Below are 26,344 nucleotides of genomic sequence, written 5' to 3'. Positions count from 1 at the left end.
AACCTCATGGAGACAGAGCCTCCACCTACAGAAAATTCTCAGTCTGCTGGCAGCAAGGGCTCCTGCCACAGTAGAGAGAAGTAGCAGGTGGGAGATACAGATTATGTCAAAGATACACCACACCCCAAGGAAGGACTGTTTCTTACCTCTGAAATTTCAGACCCATCTTATTGGCCAGGGCGTGAAGCAGCAACACTGTCTGACCCCAAGCAGCATTAATCTCATTCCATTCCACAGGAACACTGGGCAGACGACCCAGTCTGAAGTTATTAATTGTGCCAAATTGTCCACTGTGCCTGTAGAGGAAGGCAGAAAGGTAGAAGGAAAATACAGGGATTAATAAAACTTCTGATATTTCCCACTCTCACTCCCAAATCAGCATAAATTTCTCTCCCTATCTTTAGATTCATGTATCCAACCTCTACTTGGCCTTTTAAATACATGCCCAAAACTTGAGTCATCAACTTTCTCTTAGCTTCACAGATGCCAAAGCAAAAACCTGGGTGTCACCACTGAATGCTCTCTCTCAGCTCCCTCCCAGCAAAACCCATCAAGTTCTGTTGATTTTAACTCCTCAATCTCTTAAATCTGTCCACTTATCTCCAACTCAACTGCTCTTATGTCTTCTTCTCTCCAACCACTGTTTTCCTGTCTAGATTCCTACTGACAAATTTCCTTAACCTACTTCTCCCAAGTCATTTCTCACGTAGTAGGTAAGACTCTCCTTACAAATAAAAATTCAATGATGTCAGTTCCTCATCTAAAATGCTTCAATTATTCCTTCTGTCTTTTGGATCAAGTGCAAACCCCTTAATGAGGTCTACAAGATCCTTTAGGAAATGGTAACTCTCTAATTTCATATCCAATCACTCACCCCTTTACATTCAATCTTCAGTCACAATAAGCTTCTTTCATTTCTCTGAATTTACCATGCCCTCATTCCTATTTTTTTTGCACCTGATGTTCTCTCTGCCAGGAACAACTCCCCCTCTGCAGACATCTTCTTCACCTCTCAGCTAAACCATCAACCTCTAGGGGGAATTTTCATGCTGCCTCCCTGAATTGGGTAAAGTTCCCACAGCACCTTTCTTATACTGTACTATCCTTGCCTACTATTTATCCATCCCTTCCACCAGATTATAAGTAACCTGAAGGTAGACTGCATATTGTCTGCTGTGGCCTTTCTGGTACAGCCCCTACAAAAGGTAGGCACGCCAACAGTTACTAGCTAAGTGGATAAAACATGAAATGAATACATGAAAGACCTTGGGGTAAGAAATTACCAGGAAGCTGACCAGGTTCTCACTTGGTGGCTGGAAGACTCAGATCCTTCCCTTTCCTTGGATGAGAGGATATCACCAAGCTCTAGAATTCTAAGCCCTTGATTGTGCCTATCCCATCACAAGGAATGACAGAAACTTAGATGGGGTGAAAATGATCTACAGTCTCTCTTTTAGGGGAGACAGACACCATGACTTAGTAGTCAACAGCTAAGGTCCACGTTGGCAGTGCTGCCCAGACATGTCTCCAGCCTCATTACCAGATATGGAAGGTTGCATTAAAGACGTTGGTTTTCTTCAGCTTGTCCAGCTGCATCTGGGCATACCGCATCTGATTTTCTACACTCTTCAGCTCATCATCCAGCTCTAGCTGTTGTCGTTTAAATTCACTATATTCTCTCTGATACCTGTAAGAGCAAAGGGGGCCATTGAAGACTGTTAGTTTGGGGACTGATTTCTCTCCAATCACACCTCTGAACAACTTATTCTAATGATTACAGTTACATTTAGTTACAGCATTTTCTATATTTGGCATAGATCCCTCTCAGAGGAACATACATGCCTTTACCTAGGAGGAAAAAAATGTCTCAAATTCCAGCTGGCCCATATGTGTAAAGGTGGAGGAAAAAAGACTCTTCTGAACTAGACCAAAAAACTCTGATATTTCCAATCTTTTTCAAAAGTGAGGTGAATGCATTAAGACGGGCTTCTCTCATGAATTGGCAATAATTGGCCCCTATAACTTCACTTCTACACTTATTATCCTTTAAGTAGTTAGTATACACCATTTCCAGTGCAACTTTTATATCACTGTGAAAAATTGACCTTTTTTCTCTTTCCTTCATTTCCCCAAATTTAGTGCAGACACTGTTATGTCCTCCACTCAACAGAGGGTTCTCTCAGGTCAAGAACATCCATGAGCCAGGCATGGTGGCACATGCCTGTAATCCTAGCTACTTGGAGGCTTAGACAGGAGATCAAGTTGAAAGCCAATCTCAGCAACATAGCAAGATCCTTCCTCAAAACAGAATTTAAAGGGCTGGGGGTGTAGCTCAATGGTAGAGCACCCCTGGGTTCAAGCCCCAGTACCACAAAAAACAACACCCATGAAACTTTTGCTCTGGGAGGAACCAAATGTAGGCTAACAGGCTCATCTTTCCAGATGATGGCTGCAAAGTATATTATCCAAATAGGCCCATTCTCTCCAGGACAGAACCAAAACCAGTGTTCTGGTGCTGGCACCCTCTAACCAACACCTTTTCACTTGATCATGCTGACTCTTCATATACAACCTTCCAAACAATCCTCTAGAAACAGGGCCTGGAAACAACATGCAGGATCTGGAGCAGACATGCTGCCAAATGACAGCCAACTACAGTTTACAAAACTAATCAGACACATTCAGCTGGGAACCCTTCCCTCTCCTGGTGCCTGGAGGGCAGGAAGACAGAAGAGGGTGAGCACTCACTGAGCTTCCTCCTGATCCAGTCTCTCAGCCTCAGCCTGGACCTTCTCCAGATTTTCTGCCACTACCTTGCGGTTCTTTTCCACATCTTCCAACTCCTGGATCAGTCTTTCCTCCTCTAGTGCCAGCTCCTTCAGCTCTCTCTGTAGTTGTTCACTGTCATCCTCATTCATTTGTTCTAGGATTTCCAGACAGCATCTGCCGAGGATGCAGGCAGAATATACTTACCAAAGGAACCTGTTGTTCTGTGTGTTCCAAGTGCAGCAGAGGTCTTGGCTAAGGGATAAATAGCCTTCCAGACCCAGGTCTTAGTTGCCGGGCCCTAGCTCTGGAGACACTCACTTGTAGTTCTGACACTCATTTTCAGTAACATTGAGCTGAGTATCCAGCTGGTCTAAAAGAGTATCTGTGCATTCTTCACACAGTGGGTGATCCACATCTGTCTGGCCCGACATGATGTCAAAAAGGTCCCCAGTGACCTAGAAGTGTTGGAGAGGTGGGGTAGGGTCTCCTCTATAATACCTGCCCAGCCACACCCTCTACCAATTGGTTCAACTGCTTGACATTGGAATGAGGCCGACTTGCCTTTAGTCTTCGGCTGAGATTCTCCATAGTGCCGCCATCAGATGCCTCCCCGATCAGAGTGAAGCTGTTAGCACTTTCTGTAGACATCATCCTGCAGACAGCCCCCCGCCCATGGGCCACATGAGGGAGCAGAGAGGTCTCCTCCACCTACTGTGCTGCCAGTGGCAGAGACTCTCAAGCACCAGGTGAGGGGCTTCAAGGCACACATCCATTCCTAGCCTCACCTCCCAAGGGCACCTCTCTCCCAATATAAGGTCATATTGGTCTTCCACAGCAAAAGGTTGGCCTGGATGGACTAAGGAAGGAGAGGGAGCACCAAAAACTGATATATGGCCAGGCATGGTGGTGCACGCCTGTAATCCCAGTGACTCAGGAGGCTGAGGCAGGAGGATCACAAGTTTGAGGCCAGCCTCAGCAACTTAGCAAGGCCCTAAGCAACTTAGTGAGACCCTGTCTCAATAAATAAATAAATAAACAAACAAACAAATAAATAAATAAATAAAAATAAAAGAGCTGGGGATGCAGCTCAGTGGTAAAGTGTCCTTGGGTTAAATCCCCAATATCAAAACCAAAAAAAAAAAAAAAAACAAACCCCAAAAACCCAACAACAAACTGACATGTGTCTATAGTAAAAATGGAAGGAGAATTAAGAATGACTATTTTTTTTTAATATTACACTCATTGTCATCAACCTTTAACTTGCTGTATTAATGAGAACTAAGGATCTGAATATCTGACCACATTTGCTATTTTCAAACTTCTCAAGAGCCCAATCACTCCTTCAATATTTCTCAATTCTTCACATTTAAGCTACTATCCCTTCCCACTGTGTGAATGGCTTCATGAAAAACTTAATACTAGGCCAGGAATAAGGGAGTACATTTTTTTCTAGAAGACCCAACAGGCTGGGTGATGATTTGTCTACATCACCTAGCCCCAGGTCTCAATTTCTGCCTTTAATTAAAATTTGACTAGCAAGGAACGAGGGGCCAAGGAGTAGTAGGCACCTGGCAGGGGGGATGAATCTGCGAGAGACACCATCCTGGCGAGTTTCAATAAATGGCTCCTGGGAAAGAAACAGGTGGGCATTAGAGTTCTGGAAACTTAGAGATGGAGTCTATTTCCCAAATAGCCTCTGAACTACTTGGTTTCACCCTTGATTGATAACCACAAGACTTAAGAAAAACCACAAAACTTAAGAAATGGCTACTATCTATCTAATCCTTATATTTATGAACTATGAAAGGAAAACAAGCCCCATGTCCATTTGACAGCTTTTGTGTGTGTGGGGGGGACAGCATTTTCTAGCTATGCTATACTTTATTTATGGTTAATTTTGCATTTTCTCAACACTTATCAATCAGGGGTAGGGGAGAAAATGCCCTAAATCATGGTACAAGGAAAAAGCCAGATCTGACTGCAATGAAATTTCTCAGCAAAGACAAAGTGGATAATTTATATATTCATACCACTTATGTGATCAAAATCTTATATGACATCTGCTAACTTCAACTGCCAGTCCCATGTGCCTCTTTGCTGAAAGCTTTATCTGTCCCCTTCCTGCCCCTGCACTGTCTGCAAAAGGTCTTAGCCAGAATTAAAATCCTTCATCCCACCTGAGGTCAGCCTGCCCTCACACACTGGTAACAGTGGGTGGACACTACAGCCCTCTTGTTACTCAGGCAGGATAAGTCTCAGATATGTGTTTAACACCATCTCACAGGATGGAATTCAAAGTACCCACAGGTGTTACTGGCTTGACCATATCCCCTTCCTTGGTTTCTTTTACTTCCCATTTCACATCCTTGCTTCCTACCAGAGTTTCCTGGGATCTGCCTCCAAATAAATGACTTGTACTTAAAAAAAAAAAAAAAAATCTCATAACATCTGCCTTTGGCAATGCAAATTATCACCAGCACTGTCAGAGTTTAAAAATTAAATATTCTCTAACACTGATAATCCTTTCTGTCTAGGGTAATCATATAATTCACTGTCTAAACCAAGGTACCTTTATGAATGGGAGAAGTAGATGTGAAAAACTAACTAGAACAACAGACGCAAACCAGGAATGCCCTGGAATGACCTATATATCACCTTAGTAACTTTTAATCCTACTTTTTAATGGATGCCTTATTCAGTAACCCTATGACCTTAGGAGTACTTTGATACCTTCAATGATCTGCAGTGGCCTAATCATGTATATCATCTCTTGTTAACCAGACTCTTCGTTAACCCTCAAAGTCTGGGAGCTCTTATAGCACAAGTACCCTGCAGGAATCCAGCCTGTACTTTCATATCAAATCTCCCACTAAGCATATTTATTGTATGAGGAAGACAGGGGAGAAGGCACATCTGTTACCTCTCCTGAGTTAGCCTCTTCCTCCTGGGTGTCTCCTGGTTTTGCCTGGGCTGTGGCAAGTAATGGAGCTAAGAACAAGGAAAATTCTGAGTCAGAAACGTCTTATCAAAGCTGGAGGGATTAGGGAAGTATGGGCAAAGAATCTAAAATATCCTCATCATTACCCCCACCCTTAATTTTTTTCTTAAAGTTACTATTTACACACAGAAGAATGTCTTTCCCCATCTCCTCATTAAATCAGATCAAAGAAATGTTAAAATTTTAAAGGGTAATGGGTATCATGATTATTTTTTAAAAAGAGTCCTTATTTTTCAAAAATACTTACAGAAATATGTATAACTTTTGTATGTTAGGAATATGCTTCAAGATAATTCAAGGTGGGGAGGAATGGATGGGGCTGTAGATGAAACATGATTAAATATGTGTTGACAATTGTTGAAACTAGGTGATGGATACATAGCAATTTGAAATTTTCTATCATAAAAGTTAACATCCTTGCTGCCTGCAGTGACACACACCTATAATCCCAGTAACTTGGGAGGTTGAGGCAAGAGAACTGTAAGTTTGAGGCCAGCCTCAGCAAATTATCAAGGTCCTCAGCAACTCAGTGAGATCCTGTCTCAAAATAAAAAATAAAAAGAGCTGGGATGTGGCTCAGTGGTAGAAGGGGTAGAGCGTCCCTGGGTTCAATCCCCAGTAATGGAAAAAAAAAAAAAAGGTAATATTCCCTTTCCCCTAGAATAACCGGGAAGGAACAAAGGAACATGTGGGAACTTTCTGAGAAGATAAAATCTTTCCACATCGTAATGATCAGAATTACATAAGTGTATCCATTTGTAAAAAATGTACAGCTAATATACACACAACAGAATCCTATTAAGTCATAAAAAAAGAATGAAATCCTATTATTTGTGACAACATGAAGGTAACTGGAGGACATTATGTTAAATGAAATAACCAGACACAGAAAGACAAATACTGCATGTTTTCACTTATATGTGGTATCTAAAAAATTTGATTCCATAGAAGTTGAGAGAAGAATGGTGGTTACTAGAGACTGGGGAAGAGTAGAGGGGAGGTAGCTGGAGAGATGAGGAAGGGTTAGCCAATAGGAACTAAGTTACAGTTAGATAGGAGAAATAAGTTCTGGGGTTCTATCACACAGTGCAGTGATGGTAGATAACAATAATGTACTTTATATCTCAAAAAAGTTAGAAGAAACAATTTTGAATATTTTTGCCACAAAAAATGATAAATATTGGACTGGGGTTGTGGCTCGGAGGTAGAGGACTTGCCTAGCATGTGTGAGGCACTGGGTTCAATCCTCAGCACTACACAAAAATAAAATAAAGGTACTGTGTCCACCTACAACTAAAAAATAAATGTTTAAAAAACCCTTAAAATTTGTTTCAACTCCTCCTGCAAATAAAAAGAAAAAACACCCTTAAAATAAAAAATAAATGTTTAAAAAAATGATAAACATTGATGAAGACAGACACGCTTTTCCTGATTTGAACATTACACTATACACACACACACACACACACACACACTGAAACAACACATGGCACCACATAAATATATCAATTAAAAATGTAAGTAAAGGGGGCTGGGGTTATGGCTCAGTGGTAGAGTGCTTTTGCCTAGCACACATGAGGCACTGGGTTCAATACTGAACACCACATAAAAATAAATAAAATAAATAAACAAACAAACAAAATAAAGGTATTTAAAAAAATGACACTATGTTTTGAAAAAAAAATGTAGGTAAAGGGCTGTAGCTCAGTGGTAGAGCGCTTGTCTAGCACATGTGAGGCTTGCCTAGCACTGGGTTCGATCCTTAGCACCATGTAAAAATAAATAAATAAAATAAAGGTATTATGTTCATCTATAACTAATAAATAAATAAATAAAAATGTAGATGCTGGAGGTGTAGCTCAGTGGTAAAACATACAATGCATTAGATCTGGGTTTGATCCCCATAATCAAAAAAACAATAGGGCTGGGGATATAGTTCAGTTCGTATAGTGCTTGCCTTGCATGAACAAGGCCCTGGATTCAATTCCCAGCAACACACACACACACACTCACACACATACACACACACACACAAAAAAAAAAAACCAACAACAATAAAAAACACCAAAATAAAACAACCAGGCTTGGTGGTCCATGTTTATAAATCCAGCTACTTGGGAGGAGGGAGGATAGGAAGACTGAGGCTAGTCTGCGTAATTTAATGAGACCTTGTCTCAAAATAAAATATTAAAAGGGCTAGGAAGCCGGGTATGATGGTACTCGCCTATAATACCAGTGATTTGTGAGGCTGAGGCAGATGGATTACAAATTCAAGGCCAGCTTGGAAACCTAGTGAGACTCTCAACAACTTAGTAAGAATCTGTCTCAAAATAAAAAATAAAAAGGACTGGGAATGTAGCTTAGTGGTCAAGTGCCTCTGGATTTAATCTCTAGTACCAAATTTTAAAAAGTTGGAGGGCTGAGGGTGAAATTCAGTGGTAATATGCTTGCCTAGCATGCTAGAGGTTTTCAGTAGAATCCTTAGTACCCAACATACTCTTACAAACACACAGAGCTAAGATTTGTACATTTCAACACACAATTAAACTTTTAAAAAGTGTTAAAAACATATTAAGAGACAGATGGGAGGTGAGAGGAGGTATAGATCAGGATCCAGTGTCTCAAGCCTGTAGTTACTGAGACTCAGCTCCTCAGCTCCTCCTAGGCTGAGGGAGGAAGATCACAAGTTTGAGCCCAGTCAGGAAAACTTGGCAAAATAGAGAAATGAGGTAATAATAATATCTAACATTTATTGAGTACTACTTGCTTTGCATATTCCTAAGTACTTATGTGCTTTGTCATGTATGATCTTTACAACTAACTTATGAGGCTGTTTTACATTTTAAAGATAAAAAAAAGCCCAAGGTTTAGAGAGGTAAAATAACTTGCAAAGTCAGGCACAGTGGCACATGCCTGTAATCCCAAATTGGGGAAGTTGAGGACTGCAAGTTACAAGCCAGCCTAGATAATTTACTGAGACCCTCTTAAAAGAAAAAGGGCTGGAGATGTAGCTCAGTGGTAAAGTGCCTCTGGGTTCAATCTCCAGTACTAGTGGAAAAAAACCTGCAACAGAGTCTTTCAGTGCATGACAGCCAGGATTGAAACACAAGCAGTGTGACTCCGGGCCCATGAGCTTAAACTGCCTATTAAGTCTCCTCTAACTTCATCTCGCTTTTTGGGACTTTGAGTCTCTATTTATCCACTTACCAGGTGTTGGACTTCGGGGAAGTCACTTTAACCTCTCTAAGCCTCAGTTCTTCACCTGTAAAATGATGCAATGATGGTACTTCTCCACAGGGTTGCAGAAGGGAATAAGTGAAGCAATACATGTAATGCACTAGATGTAGAGTAAGTACTCAACAAATGCCATTTATTATTATATATACATATTCCTTTACTCTGAGACAGCAGGAGCAGAAAAATAAGGACCTTTGTTTTGTTTCAGAAAGCACACAACGTCAGAACTCTTTTATGTTCCCGATGAGAAAACAGGGAGCCAGAGAGATGAGAGATGATGTGACTTTCCTAGATTCACGTGGCGAGACTAAGGCAGTCTACAGATTGTCACCACAAGACCTATGTCTCCAAAGTTGCCCACTTTTCACGTTCTTGACCACCCTCTTTCCACGGTCTTGCTGACCTGTGAGCTCTTGGATGGTAACACGGTCCAGGATCTTGAAGCTCGTGTCCAGTTTCAGAGGCTGGCTGCAGCGCTGGCACACGAAGCTCACCTGCATGGTGCTGCTAGACGTCTTAGATCCCTCCATCCCTGCGGCGGTGGAGAGGAGATTGTTGTTAAGGCAGAATCGGCGCCCTTGAACCTCCAGCCCGGGGCTACCCTCAGCCTTGGTGACGGTGATGAGGGGGTAAAATCCTGGTCCGCGCCGTTCTCTGAGGAGCGGTATATCAAATGGACCTGCTTCTGGGGCAGCCTGGCAAAGGCAATTTAGAGGCCAGGATCAGGAAAGAGGCCGTAAGGGTTCTCAGGCTCCTCTCTAAGGTCCCAGGTCATGCCCACAGCTCTTCACCTCGGGACCCGGAGCCTGCCGCCCAGGTCTGCTCTACCGCGGGGGCACAGTAGCATCGGATCCCGTCCGCAGCGAGGCCTCCTGAACTCCCATCGCCCAGTCTGCAGCTACTTCCTGGTCCGCCAGCAGAAGACTTCCGCTAGAGACCGGTTGTGACGCCAGGACCGTGGAAGGTCCTGGTTCGCAGAGTTACCCTCTCGGCTGCGGCCTCCAGAGGCTGAGCCGGGAAGAGCAGCCGGCATAGGCAGGTGTAACTAGGATGCAGGGGAAGGGAAACCCTGGGTTGAAGAGAATGAGGAGGGTCTACTGTTTTCTCATTCTATTCTCTAAAGATTTGTCACTCCCACGTTCATTCAAACAAAACAGAAAAATTAAAATATTTTGTCTTGGTGCAGGAATAGATGGATCAATGAGTTCAAATTTAGATCAAATATATGGAGAATTATGTGATAAAAGTGGTATTTAGAATCAGTGAGGAATGAACTATTTAATAAATGAGTGGAGTTGTACTAGTAGCCAAGTGACGGGACATGCCTGGATCCGGCCGATTGGAAACCATTGCTTGCCCATGCAGGAAATAAGCAATGTCTTCCTGTTTGATAGAATTGCATGAAATTAATGCAACTTTTAATTAATGCAATTGCATGAAATTGATGTAACCTTTCACATAGTTAGCTTATTTCTTATGCGGGCCTGTGGCCAAGTCTGGCCAGTTGGGATCCAGGCAGGATCTGAATCTTCTATTGTACTGTTTACACCAAAATAAATTTCAAGTTTACTACAAATTTTAATGAAGAATAAATATTTGGGGTTGGGGGTGTAGCTCAGTGATAGAGTTTGTGCTTTGTAGCATGCAGGAGGTCCTGAGTTCAATCCCAGCATCACTTACAATTATAAAAAAAAAAAAAACAGAAGGAAAAAAGGAAAGAAAGAAAAAGTTTAAAGGCATCAAGTGAAAGCATGAGTGGAAAAAATATATATATAAAATCTTGGAATAGGAAAGGTCTGTTTAAGCATGGTATGAAATCAGAATCCAAAAAGGAAAATATTTATTTCACTCCTTGAAAATTAAGAGTTGACCAACTATCTGAGGCATTGTAAACAAAATTTATGGAAGAAAAATGTGAAAAATAGTTGGAGCTTATAAGATAGAAGGTGATTTTCCCTAATATCCAGAACTCTGATCTATCAATTAAAATACCAATAAAAGCAACTCATAGAAATACAAATGTTTGATTAAAAATATATCTCATTTCACTTTTAACTAAATTGATGAAAATTAAATTATAGGTGAGCTAACATTTCTAATGAGATTGGTAAAGACTAAACCAGTTGATAACATCTAGTGTGGATGACAGATTGAGGAACTCTTGAATAATATTGACTAGGAGTGTAAATTAGTGTAATCTTTTTGGAGATCAATTTGGGAATATTTATTGAAATTTTGTTCATAGTCTTTGACTCACAAAATCTCTTTCTAGGAATTTTTTATAATGAATAGATGAGTGCCCAAATATATATAATTGTCCCTCAGTGTTGCAGGGAATTGATTCCAATATCCCCTTCACATACCAAAATCTATGGATGCTCAAGTCCCTTATATAACATGGCATAGTATTTGCTTATAATCTATGCACATCCCCCTGTATTTGTTAAATCATCTCTAGAATACTTACAATAACTAATACAAGTAAGTGCTATGTAAACAGTTGTTATACTAGATAGTGAATAGTGATAAGGGAAAATTCTGTATATGTTCAGTACAGGTGCAATTGAAAAAATATTTTAAGTCAGTGGTTGGTCGACTCCTAAGTTGAAGGGCTGACTCATTATACAAGAAATTTCACTACCGAATGTCCTTCAGTAATAAGGAATTGTTCAAACAAATTATGGAATTATTAATTCAGTAGAAACTATGCAGCCATTATACAGCCAAAGGGGAACTGGATCTGGCTGAACTCAAGACATGTAAGCGCCCCATACTCCCTCTAGAAGCTCAGAAATAAGAAAGACTGTTTTCAAGTTAGGCTATACAAATTTATCTTTGATGCATGGTGCAAGGGAAAGTAACCCCTGAGATCCTAATCCACCACACAAAATTGTGTCCAGACAAGCCACTGGGGCCTTCAGTGCTGCTGCATGCCTGGCAGGGAGGCTTTTCTGTGAAGTCTTTGGGTGACCTCATGGAACTGGTCTTCTTGTCTCTCACACTATCTGACCTCCCAGTTATTGATATTCTAAAGATTGAATATATCCATCAAGAGACTGCCACTGCATCAGGTACAGAGATTGAAGCCTTTGAAGAGAAGGAGACAAGAGACAAGGTACAGCATTATATGGCTTACTGGATGGGCCACCGAGAGCTTCAAGGGGTTGATGTGGAAGAGGCTTGGAAGTGCCGTACATGCAACTATGCAGACATTTGTGAGTGGAGGAAGGGCAGTGGAGTGCTCAGCTCCACACTGGAACCTCAAGCCAAAAAAGCCAAATGAATAGTAAAAATGTTTTCCTGAAGAAAAGAGGACTGGCTTCTGAGCATGGCTTTCATGGATATTGTTCTTATTTTTTAATATTTCTACAACCTCTAATCACATTCAGTCCAGGACCAAGGTTCACAGCTGAGTAGGAGAGATCTGGAGTTACACTGTCTCTGAGCTTTGACAAGGATTGCCAAGAGTAAAGATGCTTATCATGGCTGGAGCAAAGGCAATACCTTCAGCAAGCATTGCTTTCCTAAGAAAACTCTTTAGGTTCTAATAAATCTTATTGTTTTCTCAAAGTTCTATATTTTACATTATAAAATAAATGGAAATGCTGTCCAAAAAAAGAAGAAGAAGGAGAAGAAACTATGTAGCCATTAAAAAGAATGAAGTAAACTTTTTTCTTTTTAATATTTATTTTTTGGTTAGACACAATACCTTTATTTTGTTTATTTATTTATTTTTATGTGGTGTTGAGGATCGAACCCAGGGCCTCACGCATGCTAGATGAGCGCTCTACCACTGAGCCACAACCCCAGCCCAAGAATGAAGTAAACTTATATGGAAAGAAGTCTATGAAATATTGTTTATTCACTCAATAAATTTATTAAGGGCTTACTATGTGCTAAGAACTGTTCTAGGCATTGAATATACAACAACTAACAACAGAAAACTATCAATACATTCAGAGCTTTGTCCTACTGGGAAAGAAGAACTACAAATATAGTATGTTGTCATATAATTAAAATTACTAAGAGCCAGGCGTGGTGACTCATGCCTGTAATCCCAGCAACTGGGGAGGCTGAGAAGGAGGATTCCAAGTTCAAGGCCAGCCTCTGCAAATTAGCCAGGCCCTAAGCAACTTAGCAAGACTCTGTCTCAAAATAAAATAAAAAAGAAAATTACTAAGGAGAAAAATAACTAGGGAAAGGAGATTTAAGAATGTGTGTAGGTTGAGGCTGGCGTATGATTTTAGGAAGGTGTTCAAGGAAAGTCTCATGAAGAAAGAGATTTAAATGAAGACTCAAATACAATGAGGAAGAAATTCTGTATATATCTGAAGGAAGAGCATTCTAGGCTAAGAGAACAGCAAGAGCAAAGGCCCTAAGGACAAAGGGTGTCTGATTGAGGAATAGTGAGGAGACTGGTGTGGCTAGAGGATGAGCAAGGAGAGGAGAGAAAGGATATGGCTTTCTTTGCGAATGAGTCTGGGTCTCAACCAAAGGAACTTATTAAAATCACCCATTTTAACTGTAAAGTTTAATGATCTCTAATAACTTTACTGAGTTGTGCTACTATTACTAAAATCCAATTTTAGAATACTTCCTGACACTCTCTGGGAAATTTTAGGTAATCCTCATTCTTACTCCAGCCTGAGGCCACCTCTAATTTACTTTCTATCCCTATAAATTTGCCTTTTTCAGGGGCTGAGGCTGTAGCTCAGGTAAAGTGCTTGCCTCCTAAGTGGGAGGGAGGCACTGAGTTCAGTCCTCAGCACCACATAAAAATAAATAAAGATACTGTGTGTTCATCTACAACTAAATAAACAGTTAAAAAATAAATTTGCCTTTTTCAAACATTTCCTTGTAATGGAATCATATGATATACGGTCTTTTTGTCTGTCCTTTTCCACTTGTTTTGTGTGACAATTATGTTAATAAAAATAAATTTCCCTTTAACTTCCTTTAAATAGCTTTATTAAGATATAATTCACATAATATACAATTCACCCATTCAGAGTGTATACTTGAATGTTTATTGTTTTTGTTTTTACAGTACTGGGGATTGAACCCAGGGGTGCTTTACCTCTGAGCTACATCCCCAGTCCTTTTTATTTTTTTGAGACAGGGTCTCACTAAGTTGCAGAGCCTGGCCTTGAAATTATGATTCTCTTGCCTCAGTCTCCAAAGACATTGGGACTACAGGCCTGCACCATTGCACCTGACTTGAAAGGTTTTTAGTATATTCATGGAGTTGTGCAACCATCGTAACCATCAGTTTTAGAACATTTTCATTTTCCTCTCAAAAGACCTCAGACATGTTAGCAGTTACTCCCCATTTTGTTCCAGATCACTCAGTTCTAGGCAACTCCTGCTCTACTTTCTGTCTCTATAGATTTTGTCTTTTTTGTAGACATTTCATAAAGACAAAATCTTACAATTAATAATGTCTTGTGACTAGTTTTATTTAGAATAACTTTTTCAAAATTCATCCATGTTGTACCATTTATCAGCACTTATTCCTTTTTATGTCCAAATAATGTTTAATTGTGTGGCAGACCATATTTTATTTATCCACTCCTTAGTTGATATTTGGGTTGTTTCCACTTTGGGGCTATTATGAATAATGCTGCAGTGAACATTTGTGTACAAATTTTTTATATGGAATATGTTTTCATTTCTATTGGGTATATATCTATAGTGGAATTGCTGGGTTGTATGGTAATTCTACATTTAACCTTTTGAAGAACTGCCAGACTATCTTCCAAAATGACTGCACCGTCGTGTATCTCCACCAAGCAGTGTATGAGGGTTCCTTTTTTTCTACATCTTTGTTACCACTTGTTATTTTTCCTTTTGATTATAGTCATTGTGTGCATGTTTATTTGTGGCTTTGTTGTTCTTTTGGTTTTTGTGATGTTGGGGATCGAATCCAGGATGTTATACATGCTAAACACACTCTACCACTGAGTTACACTTCAGGCTATACCCTGCTTTTAGTTTTCGTCATTAACATTCTCATGGCTGCATTATATTACTTCACATATGCCACTTTAATGTATTTCTTTATTGCTGAAATTTTTTTTGCTTCAAATTTTGGTGATTACGATAATGCCACAATGAAGAGATGAATGTTTCTTTATTAAAGAGCTTCAAAATTGGTAATAATGACTTAAAATGTGGCTATTCTATGTCATTTGGTTAACACTGGCAAAAAGTTATTACAGATAATTATATTCTGCCTCCAGAAATGCTTGAGGGAGTCTGTTTCATGATGCTTTGACATTATTTGGCATCATATTTTGGGAAACAAAACAAAACAAAAATACACTTCTCTGTTTTAGTTAGCATTGTTGGTTATTGGTAAGGCTGAAAATTTTGCCAGATGTTTGCCTGTTGTAGTTCCTCTTTTATGAACCATCTGTTTGCATTTTTCACTTTATCTCTTGGATGTGTGTGTGTGTGGGGGGGGTGGGTGTTGAATCTAGAACTTCACACATGCTAGGCAAGCACTCTACCAACTGAGTTACATTTCCAGCCCATATACTGGATTCCTAATATTTTTCTTAAAAAAAATTTAGCAATTTTCATAAATGGTTTAGCTAAGGTATTATCCAGATGTAGCAAAAGGTTAAAAATTTTATAAAGTCAAATCTGTCTATTTTTCTTGGAGACTTACAAAGTTATTCCCATTTCCAGATGTGTCTTTCCTATTATTTTAAATATATATTGTCCTTCTAATGATATGACATGTGAAACTAGGTTAATTTTCTCCTGGTCTTGCTAACTAGACTTTTTACAATCTTTCTTCCTCTTGGAACTTTCAGCATGAGACCCCCTCTAGAGGAGATGAGTGGAATCATAAGAATTTTCACCTAGGCCTGATGTGGCTGATTCAGTCTTAGATTTCTTCTTGCATGGCTGTCACTAACACTATTTCAGAAAGGCTTAGAGAATTATTGGACTTCTGGAGAGGTAGGGTTACAAATGAGGGTTTGGATGCCCAGACTTCCTGGGTTCAAAACCTATCTTTGCTATATACAAAACCTGTGACTTTGAGCAAGTTATTCAACTGCTCCAGGACTGGGGATGTGGCTCAGTGGTAGAGTGCTTGCCTAGCTTGCATGAGGCCCTGGGTTCAACCTCCAACACCGGGGCGGGCGGGGGGGGGGGGGGAGAAAAGAAAGAACTGCTCTCTTCTATGTTTTATAATTTACAAAATAAGAATATTATACAGTAGTTTATATTATAGGGTGTAGTGTAATAATGAAATGAGCTGATACATGTGAAGCAAAGAGCAATGCCTAGCACATAGTAAATGCCCTGTCCCTGATATTTGGAAAGTATATGATAGTTGCTATATATAGTGCTTATGGGATTGTGAATAATCAACATATCCTAGTTCATTGATTTATAAAATATTGATAAATATATTTGATAAATATTGATAAATATTTAGGTTCCCACTATGTGCCAGTCAGTATTCTACACCTTTGAGGACACACTAGTAAACTGCTATAATAGTTTATATTCTAGAGTAAGATCATTTCAGATAATGGTGGGTGCTGACACAATGTTGAATATGACCTTATTTGGAAATAGAGTCTTTGCAAATGATCAAGTTCTTGAGTTCATCAGGCTAAATAATCCCTAAAACATGATTGATATCCTTATTAAAATGGACAACCTAGACAGACACAGACATATACAGAGGGAAGATGAAGTGAAGAGACACAGGGTCATCTTGAACCAAGCTACCAGAAGCTAGTAAACAGGTCTGGAACAGATTCTTTCCTAGTGGCACTAGCAAACTAATATAGTAGGTAGGATGTAAATAAAAAAGAATGATGTGACAGAGAATAAATAAAGGCAAGGGTGAGTGGAACTACTTAAACTGGGAAATTGAGAAAGGGCTTTGTTGTCTGGGAAACCCATTTCAGGTAATACATAGGAAGGAGACATGATCTGGCTGGCTTCTTAAAAAACTATTTACTTGGGGCTGGGGTTGTGGTTCAGTGGTAGAGCACGTGCTTAGCACGTGGGAAGCCCCAGGTTCGATCTTTGGCACCACATAAAATGAAGGTATTGTGTTCAACTACAACTAGAAAATAAATATTAAAAAAGCTATCTACTTAAGGATAAAATACATAGAGAAAAATACGCAAATCCTAAGTGTATAAAAATGAATTTTTCAAAAAAAACTCTCTGGTACTCAACTCCCCTTCCCTATACCCCTTTTAGTTGGTACCTACCCCAAGGGTAACTAACACCCTCAATTCTGACAACAGATTCACTTGAACTTCATGTAAATGGAATCATACATTATGTACTCTTTCATTTCTGGTTTCTTTCACTCAGTATTATGTTCATGAAATTCACCCATCAGATGATTTTAGTTCATCCTTTCTCAATACTTTGCAGTATTCTGCTGTGTAACTATATTAAAAGGTAATTATTGGTATGGAGGTTGTGGTTCAGTGGTAAAGTGCTTGCCTAGCATGCATGAGGCACTGGGTTCGAGCCTCAGTACCACATAAAAATAAAGGTATTGTGTCCACCTACAACTAAAAATAAAATATATATTTATATGTATATATGTGTGTGTGTGTGTGTGTAATTATCTATCTTCCTATGAGGAGCATTTGGGTAGTTTCTAGTTGGAGCATTGTGTGCCTTGGTGAATATATTCATTAATTTCTGTTGGGTATATTCCTTAAAGTTGAGATTTCTGGATCACAGATATATATTTAAGCTTGAACAGATAGTGCCATATCTGTGGTTGACATATTAAAAGATAATACTATATACAGAATGGTAATAACAGAATGGTAGTTGGAGAGATGGCAAGAGTGGAAATGGAGAGACCAGATAGAAGCCTATTGTAATAGTCCTAGCATACAATCACAGTAGCTATAATTGGGATAACAAGTGAGGAAATAGAGAAAAGTATACTCATACAATATACACTATATAGGTATACAAGTTCTAACAGGACCTGCTAATGAATTGATTATGGGAGGATGAGGGAAACAGAGCAATCAGGCTGACTGTTAGGATTTTGGTTTGAACAAATAGGTGGATATTTATGTCAGTTACTGAGATGTAGAAAAACATGAAAATAACAAGTGTGTAGATGAATAAAGAATTCTAGTTTGCTCATGTTAATTCTGAGATACCTATTAAGTATCCAAGTAGAGATGTCAAATAGACAGTTGGAGTTCAGACTGGTGATATAAATTTGGGACCTTCAGCATACATATTACTGTTAAGGAGAAAGAAAGTGTGAGGAGAGAAGAGTAAAGAACATAAGACTCGAGTCCTGGAGCATGCCACCGCTAAGAAGTAGAGGAGCTGGGTGCAGTGGCTCATGCCTATTATCCCAGTCACATGGGAGGCTGAGGCAGGAGGAATACAAGTTTGAGGCCAGTCTCAGAAATTTAGGGAGGTCCTAGGTCACTTAGTGAGGCCCTACCTATGGTAGAATGAGACAGACATTATTACACTATATACAAGTATGGTTAAACTACTGGACCGACTCTTTACCATGTACAGCTAGAGGAATGAAGTTATGTTCTATTTGTGTACAATATGTCAAAATGCATTCTACTATAAAAAATAAATAAACAAATAAATAATTTTAAAAAGATGGGCACTATTAGGTTAGGTTTGAAAATGATATAGTAAAAAAGGCAAATATGATATAGAAAGGGGGCAATCACTGAGGTGCAGACCTAGAAAAGTAAAAAGGGATGAGATAAAAAGCACAAATGAAAGAGGGGTTTTGTTGAGAGTGATGTTTCCATCAATGAAAAAAGAAGAAAAGCAGAAAGTACTTGCAGGTTGGTAGATATGATGGTGGGAGGGAATAAAAAATTTCTCATTTGTGTTTTTCTTCTCAACGAAGAATGAGCCAAGACCATAAATTCAAGGCAAATGGGAAGGAATACTGGAGGTTCTGGGAGAAAGTATAATGACCATTTAAGGTATGGAAGAGAAAATTTGTCAGGAGCATAGAGTAGGAGGTCAGGCAGTATTGTGCTTTCACTTGAGATCTGTGGACAAGAATTTAAAAAGAAACCAGTCATCAGTGATTACGTGTGAGTTATAAGCACTCTGACAAGTAGTGCTTATTAAATATAATGATACCCTCCAGTTGTTCACTCAATGAATAAGCACACTGGTGGAATATTATATTAAACTTGGATAGGGAAGGAAGAAGGGAAATAAACAACGTATATGTCTTCTTACAACCTACTTGAAGGAGACAAAAAATGATTATTTGAGAATATAAGCACAAACATGTTAATTTTGCAAGTTGAAGTTATAAATTCTAAAAGAAATGTAGGATAATGGCATATTTAAAATAGGATGAAGTTAATTTGGGAAAGAATTCTTGAAGTTAATTTTCAGATCAGATCTCAAAAATTACTATGGGCATGTTAACAAAAAGCAGATGAAAAGGGGCAAAATTACTAGATGTTAATAATAAGCCAGATGGATAGTATGGGCTATGGCCAGGAATAAGTGGAAAAGGACTTTGAGCTTGAAAGCAGGGATAAAAAACACCACTACAGCTTAAGTAACAACCTCTTCATGCTGAGCACTAGATCACTTATCTAACAATGGCTATTATTTTTTCTGGTGCCTGCACTGTGTCTAGGCAATGTGCTAGTTGTTTCACATATGTAATTTTTAATACACACAACAACCCTACAAAATTACATATCATTAATTACTTATCAATAATTATTAAAATTCTACTTTACAGAAGAAAAAATTAAGTCTCAGTATTTCAGTAATTTGCCCAAGATTCCAGTTAGTAAGGACCTGACGTGGGATTTGAAGACAGATCACTCTGATTCCAAAGGCCATAGTCAGTGTTTCTTATGCATTTTTTCAATTAACTGACTATTCCTTCATTTTCCCTAGCCTTTAGTACCAATAGCAGCCCAGGATAAATGTTCAGCAACAAGAGTGACTGCAAAACGTAAACCTAATGACCAATCTTTGCACTTAATCCAAATTTTTTCCTAACAACCTTCTCCAACACCCCCAGCTCACTACTTCACTTTCTTCAACTTCTTCCTTTCCCTATTTGCCTGTTCCTGTGAAGGCTCTTCTCACTCTTCCCAAGCTAACTTCTTTATATCCTTTAGCTCTCAGCTTAATTTTCACTTCATCAGAGGACTTCCTTGGTCATTCTATCTAAAACAGATCCCTGGTATTGTCTGTTATCCATTTGTTTCCTAACATTCATCAAAATTTCCAATTATGCTGTTGGCTTAATTTCTGGAGTCAGGAAATATTAAAATAATAAACCCCATGACATCAGAGACCTTGAAAATCTTGTTTATCTTCAATTTCTTCTGTTCAATAGAGGAGGCACTAAACACGTGGCTCTTGAGTACCAGTGGCACCTCTATATTGAGATGGTAAAATATATACCAGATTTCAAAGTCTTGGTATGAGAAAAGAAATGTGTAATATTGCATTATTTTTTCATATCGATTACATGTTGAAATGATAATATATTCTTTCCCCTTAGTACCCCCAGGGGATTAATCCCAGGACCCCTGCAGATAACAAAATCTGATGTGCAAGTCCTTTTTAGAAATTGGCATAGTATTAGCATACAACCTACCCACATCCTCCTTTATGTTTTAAATCACCCATAGATTACTTATAATACTTAATACAATGTAAATGTTATGTAAATAATTGTTTAAATGTATTACTTAGGGAACAAAAACAAGAAAAAAATGTCTATATATATGCAACTTTTTTTTTTTTCTGAATGTTTTCCATCCAGTTGGTTGAACCCTGTGGTTTGAAATCCACAGACACAGAAGGCTGACTTACTTGTATAAACTGACTAAACATACAGCAAAAATTAATTTCACCTTCATTTTTGAAAGGAAATGTGGCTACTAAGAGAGTTTAACCTACATATGGAACTCACATATTTCTTGGCTCTGGGACAGGGCTATTCCAGAGCCTAGCACAGAATTTGGGCCCATTTTTTTGAGCGAAATAACCAATCTTAAGATATATACTGAATGACTGGTGAACGAAGAGGTAGTCTTCTACTAGGAAAACGGATACCGCTTTGTCCTAGAAGTCAGGAGATCTAGGTCGTGGTCCAGAGTATACTGGAAACGCTGTGTTGCCTTGGACAAACCCTACCCTGCTCTGGGCATAAATTCACCTATCAGGTTGTTGATCTTTGAGGTCTGGAAGTCTGTAACAATAACTGGCGCAGAATTATATCAGGAAACCTGAAAAAAACGGAACTTAGCTCTAGCCTAAATACTTAAGCCTTGGCCCAAGGGAGAAGGTAGCGGACTAGACCCCTGAACTCAGAACCTAGGCGGCCAGCTTCCTTGGGTTTACGTCACTGGGGCGCGACAGCGTAGTTCCCCGGTCCGCAGCGGCTCAGAAGGTCCCTTTGGTGAAGGCGAGTTCCGGGCCAATGAAGGGTCAAACATTCCTAAATCTCTTGGGCACTCAGTAACCCCTCCACCCCTCCCACCCTCCTTTTTATTTCAGTACTACTCAGCACAGGAGCCCGGGTAAGACGAGCTACCCCAGGAGCACACCGAGCTAAGTGTCAGAGAGGCTGCGCGGAGCACGTGCACATCCTCGCAGGAGTCTCGGCGATTGGCTGTGACGTAACATCCGGCGTGAGCGGCGAAAGCCGGGAGGGCGAGCGAGGGAGTGAGCAGGCAGCAGGCGGGCCGCCCAACGTACGGCCGGCACGGAGGGAGGGAACGAGCGAGTAGTGAGAAAGCCAGAGAGGGCGGCGGGGTCCCGAGGGCTGCCGAGATTCCTCAGGTCCCTCTGGCCCCCTCCCCGGAGCCCACAGCGCCTCCGGTCTCCAGCGGAGCGGACACGGCCCGGCCCGGCCATGGCCTCGTTGCTGAAAGTGGATCAGGAAGTGAAGCTCAAGGTAGCCGCACCGGTCCGGCACTTCTTACCCCCGGCTTCGAACCCCCAGTAGCCTGAACAGCTCCCCACTCTCCATGGCGTCTTTGTCTCCCTGGGGACATCAGCTCTGAGCTTCCGCTCTGTTCAGCCCAGCCCCCCACTCCCGGAGATGGCATGGGGGAAAGGATAACATTGGGTGGCTTTCTGTACTGCGTATGGTATTGGAGAGTCCGGAGGAGACCTCCGCGGACGGGAGTTGGACTCAGTACTTTAGGCCAGTGACAGCTGGAAGTCCCTCAGCCCAGCAACGTCCCCGCCCCCAGACGCTGCTGCTGACCCTGCCCTTGGAGGCCCGCCTGGCTCGTGTATAGGCCAGGCCTGGGTGGGAGTTGGCACGTTTGTGAGCTCACATCCCTCTATCTACCTGTCTTTTGTCTGCTTAATCAAATTCAAACAGCTTCAGACACAGGGAGGAGGGAGGGAGGAAGGGGAGAGGAGAGGACACAAACGGGTGCCCTCAAGCCCCGACTTTCCCTCTCCTGAGATGGAGAAATGGATCCTCAAAAAAATAAAGTATCTGCAGTCTGGGGGCCTCTCACCTTCTCATTACAATTTCAAGGTGGGGGAGACGGCTGGGTTTGGGATTTCCCATCCTGCCTTTACCTCTTTTGCCAGGTACTGAATTGCTCCTACTGAGTAACTCTCTTTGTTAATTTTAGGTTGATTCTTTCAGGGAGCGGATCACAAGTGAGGTAAGTGAAATAAATAGAAAAATGAATGTTGATTAATAGTTGGTAATTTCCCAGAGAAGAGAGATCTGTAGAGAGAGAGACCTTCCCACAATTATTAATTCAGCTGTATTTCCCCTCATCTAGGCAGAAGACTTGGTGGCAAATTTTTTCCCAAAGAAGTTATTAGAACTTGATAGTTTTTTGAAGGTGAGAGACCTTTTTCTTTCTTAAATTCCCCATTTTTGGGGTCCTGATCTTTCTGATAAGTGACAAATTGTGTTGATTCTGCTTTGTTTTGTACTGTAAAGCACTTCATTCCTTGACCTTCAAATGAAGTATTTCTTTGTTCAGCTTGAAAAAACTAATATGGTTTTTGGGGTTGGTGTCTCTCTTTTAGGAACCAATCCTAAACATCCATGACCTAACTCAGATCCACTCGGACATGAATCTCCCAGTCCCTGATCCCATTCTTCTCACGAATAGCCATGATGGACTGGATGGTGTAAGTGTCTTACTATTTATCTTTGTGTTCTTAAGCAGTAGGTTCTTGATCCTCTATTTCCTGGTAACTTGAAGATGTACATAGAAGACAATGGGAATCAGATATGAGGACTAGGATTCTTGAGTGTTATAGACATGATGGTTCAGTATATTCCTTTTAACCCCTGATTCTCACTTATAACATGAGGTGAATATGTTATTGCTACTTTTAGTGTTTGAGCGAATTTCAAATAGGATTAACCCCAGGTTGCCTGCCTTTTTCCATGGCTCTAAACAAGACTTTTCATACCTCTTTTCAATGTCTTGAGTCTTGTTATGGGATGAGAAATTCTTACTATATAAGTACAGGCCCTGTCTTTGCTGTGCATCTTTAGCACCTAGTCCTCATCAGTCATATGTCCACATTCTGTTATAATACCAATGAAGTTGTATTGTTTTTTGCTTGCATCACTGTCTGATTGATAGACCTTGCACATCTGGAAGTCAGGAACTGTCTCCACTTTGTATTCTCAACTCCTAGTATTGTTCCTGGTACATAGCAGGTGCTAATTACATGTTTGTTGATTGAATATTGTCTTTATTTGTAGAACCAGCAGATTTGTGCATATTTCTTTGATTATTTTCACCATGCCTTGATTAGTTTATTTTTCCTGTACTTTATCATCTTCCCTCTCCCTTGATTGCTTTGTGGCAAGAACCTTTTCTGAAAGCCTTATATGTACTTGGGAATTTGTGCAGAGATTAAAAGACAATCTATGGGATTGAGGAAGGGAGTAAACTTGCTTAAAGGGTATCTTGTGATGGGCATGTCAGTGTTGAAGGCAGGCTAATTCCTGCCTTTTTGTTCCTCAGCCCACTTATAAGAAGCGAAGGTTGGATGAGTGTGAAGAGGCGTTCCAAGGTAAGAGCTGCCTCTACCCCAGCTCAACAGCAGCCCTGAGAAATAGGATGGATCTAGTCTTCAGCCAGGAAGCAAGATCTGATTTTATTTCTCATCGAGTAGTCACCAGTCCTCCAAACGTAGCCATTATTTAATGCTCTAAACTTGGTTTTCCAAAAAACAGAGTATTTGATTTAGTGTGGATTGCCAAGAGAGAACAATTAGAAATTGAAACTCCACATCTCAGATTTTTTGTGGAAATTCCAGTTCTGGGTTTTTTTTTTCCTCATTTAATTATAATTGCTGCTATATATATATATATATATATATATATATATATATATATACACACACACACACACACACACACATACATACACACAAACATATATACATACATATACATATATATATATATATACACACACACACTTTTTTTTCCTTTCTTTTTAAAATTTCCTTATTCTGAAAAGCTTTTGGCATACTTTAGCTATTCATCTATTAATGCATGTGTCTCTCTCTTATTCTGATAGTGGTGTTGTGGTAGGACTGTGACAGATAAAAAGGAGTGGTCATAGCATCTCACGAGTGCAGGGAAGAAGAGAAAAAGGTAGAGGATGCTGAGGTTTTCCTCCCACCCTAATCATTTGACCTTCCTATCTCTGCCAGGAACAAAGGTGTTTGTGATGCCCAATGGGATGCTAAAAAGCAACCAGCAGCTGGTGGACATAATTGAGAAAGTGAAACCTGAGATCCGGCTGCTGATTGAGAAATGTAACACGGTAAGGCTGGGGCTAGTGACCTGTGGGCTGGCCTTAAATAGTTCCACTTGAACTGTGAAAACTGGTGGATGCAGGGTTGGAGGCATGTGTAGGGGTTGGCAGACTAGGTAATCCTGAGTCCTGTGTCCCTAGCATCTAGCTCCAGCATCATGAATCATGGGCTTCAGGGCTTCAGCAGAAAAGGCCAAAGTCGTCATATGTATGTTTTGATCTCGCAATTTCCAGGTCAAAATGTGGGTACAGCTCCTGATTCCCAGGATAGAAGATGGGAACAACTTTGGTGTGTCCATTCAGGTAAGATGCTTATATTACAAGGTTGGGGAGATACGTCATATCCCCTGTTTTATCTATTTTCTCTTTGGGATTGCTGTATAGTAACATGGAAGTGGCTTTTGACTCACTTATTTTTGTTTGCTTTTCCCCAGGAGGAGACAGTTGCAGAATTAAGAACTGTTGAGAGTGAAGCTGCATCTTATCTGGACCAGATTTCTAGGTAGGGCTGCTTATGCTTGGCCCAATAACTTGCGGTAGTGAGGTGGTAGGCACTATTCAGGATCTCCTGCAGCTTCTTCCTCTTCTTTCTCCTTCCAGATATTATATTACAAGAGCCAAATTGGTTTCTAAAATAGCTAAATATCCCCATGTGGTAAGTGTTTGTGGCCAAAGGGTGGAGGCAGGATAAGGAGGAGTGACATTACTGGGAATGAGCTATCTGAACAGTCAGATCTTGGGGACTAGCCTTTTTCTCTGCCTCTCCTCATAGGAGGACTATCGCCGCACCGTGACAGAGATTGATGAGAAAGAATACATCAGTCTTCGGCTTATCATATCAGAGCTGAGGAATCAATATGTGAGTAACTTTGGTTCTTGCCTGAAGTTGCCTTGACTTCTACTTCTTTTGAGAGTTTTCTTAAAACTTTCTGAGGGTTGGTGGTAAAATAAATAAAACAGCCAGATGCAGTAGCATGTGCATGTAATCTGAGCCACTCAGGACTCTTGAGGCAGGAGAATGGTGAGTTGAAGGATAGCCTAAATAACAGCAAGACCCCATCTCAAAACAAAAAACAAAACTGTAGAACAAATTCTGCTCATGAAGGGGTGCCGGGAACATAAAATCACTGAGGGGGGTCTACCTGGGTATCTCCTTTCTATCTAGGTGGGTGTGTATATGAAATATAGTGTAATGGTTAGATATGAGTCTTAGAGTCAGAAAGACCTAGGTTTAGGACCAAATTCCATTTATGATATGTGACTTCTGCCTTGTTCAAGCTTGACTTCAGTTTCTTTATCTCTAAAAGGGGATTTAATATCTACTATACAAAAATAAGTTGTTAAAATAAGGGATATCGTACATTTAGACTCTGGGGCAATGCTCAGTCAGACCCACTTGAGTGATTTAAGAGAGGTAGTACAGCCAATCTGAATGCAGTTTCAGTGAGTGGGACTGGGATGACATGAATGATAGCTTGGGGATTTGTGGCAGTGTTTCATTTTCTTGGTGAGGTAAGGGTTGAACAGATGTGTGATTCCC

General features: G+C 40.2%; 3 protein-coding genes and 1 pseudogene across 6 annotated transcripts in view; 3 read left to right on the top strand and 1 right to left on the bottom strand.

The window, feature by feature from the left end:
• The window catches only part of Becn1 (beclin 1), a 12,941-nt gene extending 2,987 nt beyond the window's left edge, over nt 1-9,954 (bottom strand). Inside the window, exons 1-9 of one of the 4 annotated variants that reach the window (XM_015495648.1) lie at nt 9,796-9,954; nt 9,408-9,536; nt 5,690-5,757; nt 4,338-4,396; nt 3,331-3,421; nt 3,088-3,224; nt 2,749-2,943; nt 1,541-1,687; nt 147-296 (exon numbers count right to left, since the gene is read on the bottom strand). In XM_015495648.1, coding sequence (XP_015351134.1) covers nt 147-296; nt 1,541-1,687; nt 2,749-2,943; nt 3,088-3,224; nt 3,331-3,421; nt 4,338-4,396; nt 5,690-5,757; nt 9,408-9,534 — 974 coding nt within the window. In that variant the 5' untranslated portion in view covers nt 9,535-9,536; nt 9,796-9,954. Of the gene's footprint in view, nt 1-146; nt 297-1,540; nt 1,688-2,748; nt 2,944-3,087; nt 3,225-3,330; nt 3,422-4,337; nt 4,397-5,689; nt 5,758-6,014; nt 6,087-8,974; nt 9,030-9,407; nt 9,539-9,785 lie in introns of those variants that run through there. The other 3 variants (XM_015495649.2, XM_015495650.2, XM_048790883.1) reach the window with 3 other exon arrangements.
• Nucleotides 8,769-26,344, top strand: part of Aoc2 (amine oxidase copper containing 2) — a 25,881-nt gene continuing 8,305 nt past the window's right edge. The window contains exons 1-3 of the mRNA XM_048790865.1: nt 8,769-8,774; nt 13,416-13,422; nt 21,356-21,362. The gene's annotated coding sequence lies outside the window, so the exon portion shown is untranslated. The remainder of the gene's footprint in view (nt 8,775-13,415; nt 13,423-21,355; nt 21,363-26,344) is intronic.
• On the top strand, nt 9,678-12,287 carry LOC107150691 (annotated as a pseudogene).
• The window catches only part of Psme3 (proteasome activator subunit 3), a 4,927-nt gene continuing 253 nt past the window's right edge, over nt 21,671-26,344 (top strand). Inside the window, exons 1-10 of the mRNA XM_015495652.2 lie at nt 21,671-21,941; nt 22,639-22,671; nt 22,795-22,857; nt 23,048-23,152; nt 24,004-24,052; nt 24,701-24,813; nt 25,039-25,107; nt 25,239-25,306; nt 25,405-25,459; nt 25,577-25,663. Coding sequence (XP_015351138.1) covers nt 21,900-21,941; nt 22,639-22,671; nt 22,795-22,857; nt 23,048-23,152; nt 24,004-24,052; nt 24,701-24,813; nt 25,039-25,107; nt 25,239-25,306; nt 25,405-25,459; nt 25,577-25,663 — 684 coding nt within the window. The 5' untranslated portion in view covers nt 21,671-21,899. The remainder of the gene's footprint in view (nt 21,942-22,638; nt 22,672-22,794; nt 22,858-23,047; nt 23,153-24,003; nt 24,053-24,700; nt 24,814-25,038; nt 25,108-25,238; nt 25,307-25,404; nt 25,460-25,576; nt 25,664-26,344) is intronic.

Source organism: Marmota marmota, unplaced genomic scaffold, assembly GCF_001458135.2.
Source record: "Marmota marmota marmota unplaced genomic scaffold, marMar, whole genome shotgun sequence".
In the NCBI taxonomy this organism is placed as follows: domain Eukaryota; kingdom Metazoa; phylum Chordata; class Mammalia; order Rodentia; family Sciuridae; genus Marmota; species Marmota marmota.
This window is presented reverse-complemented; position numbering and strand designations above follow the sequence as displayed.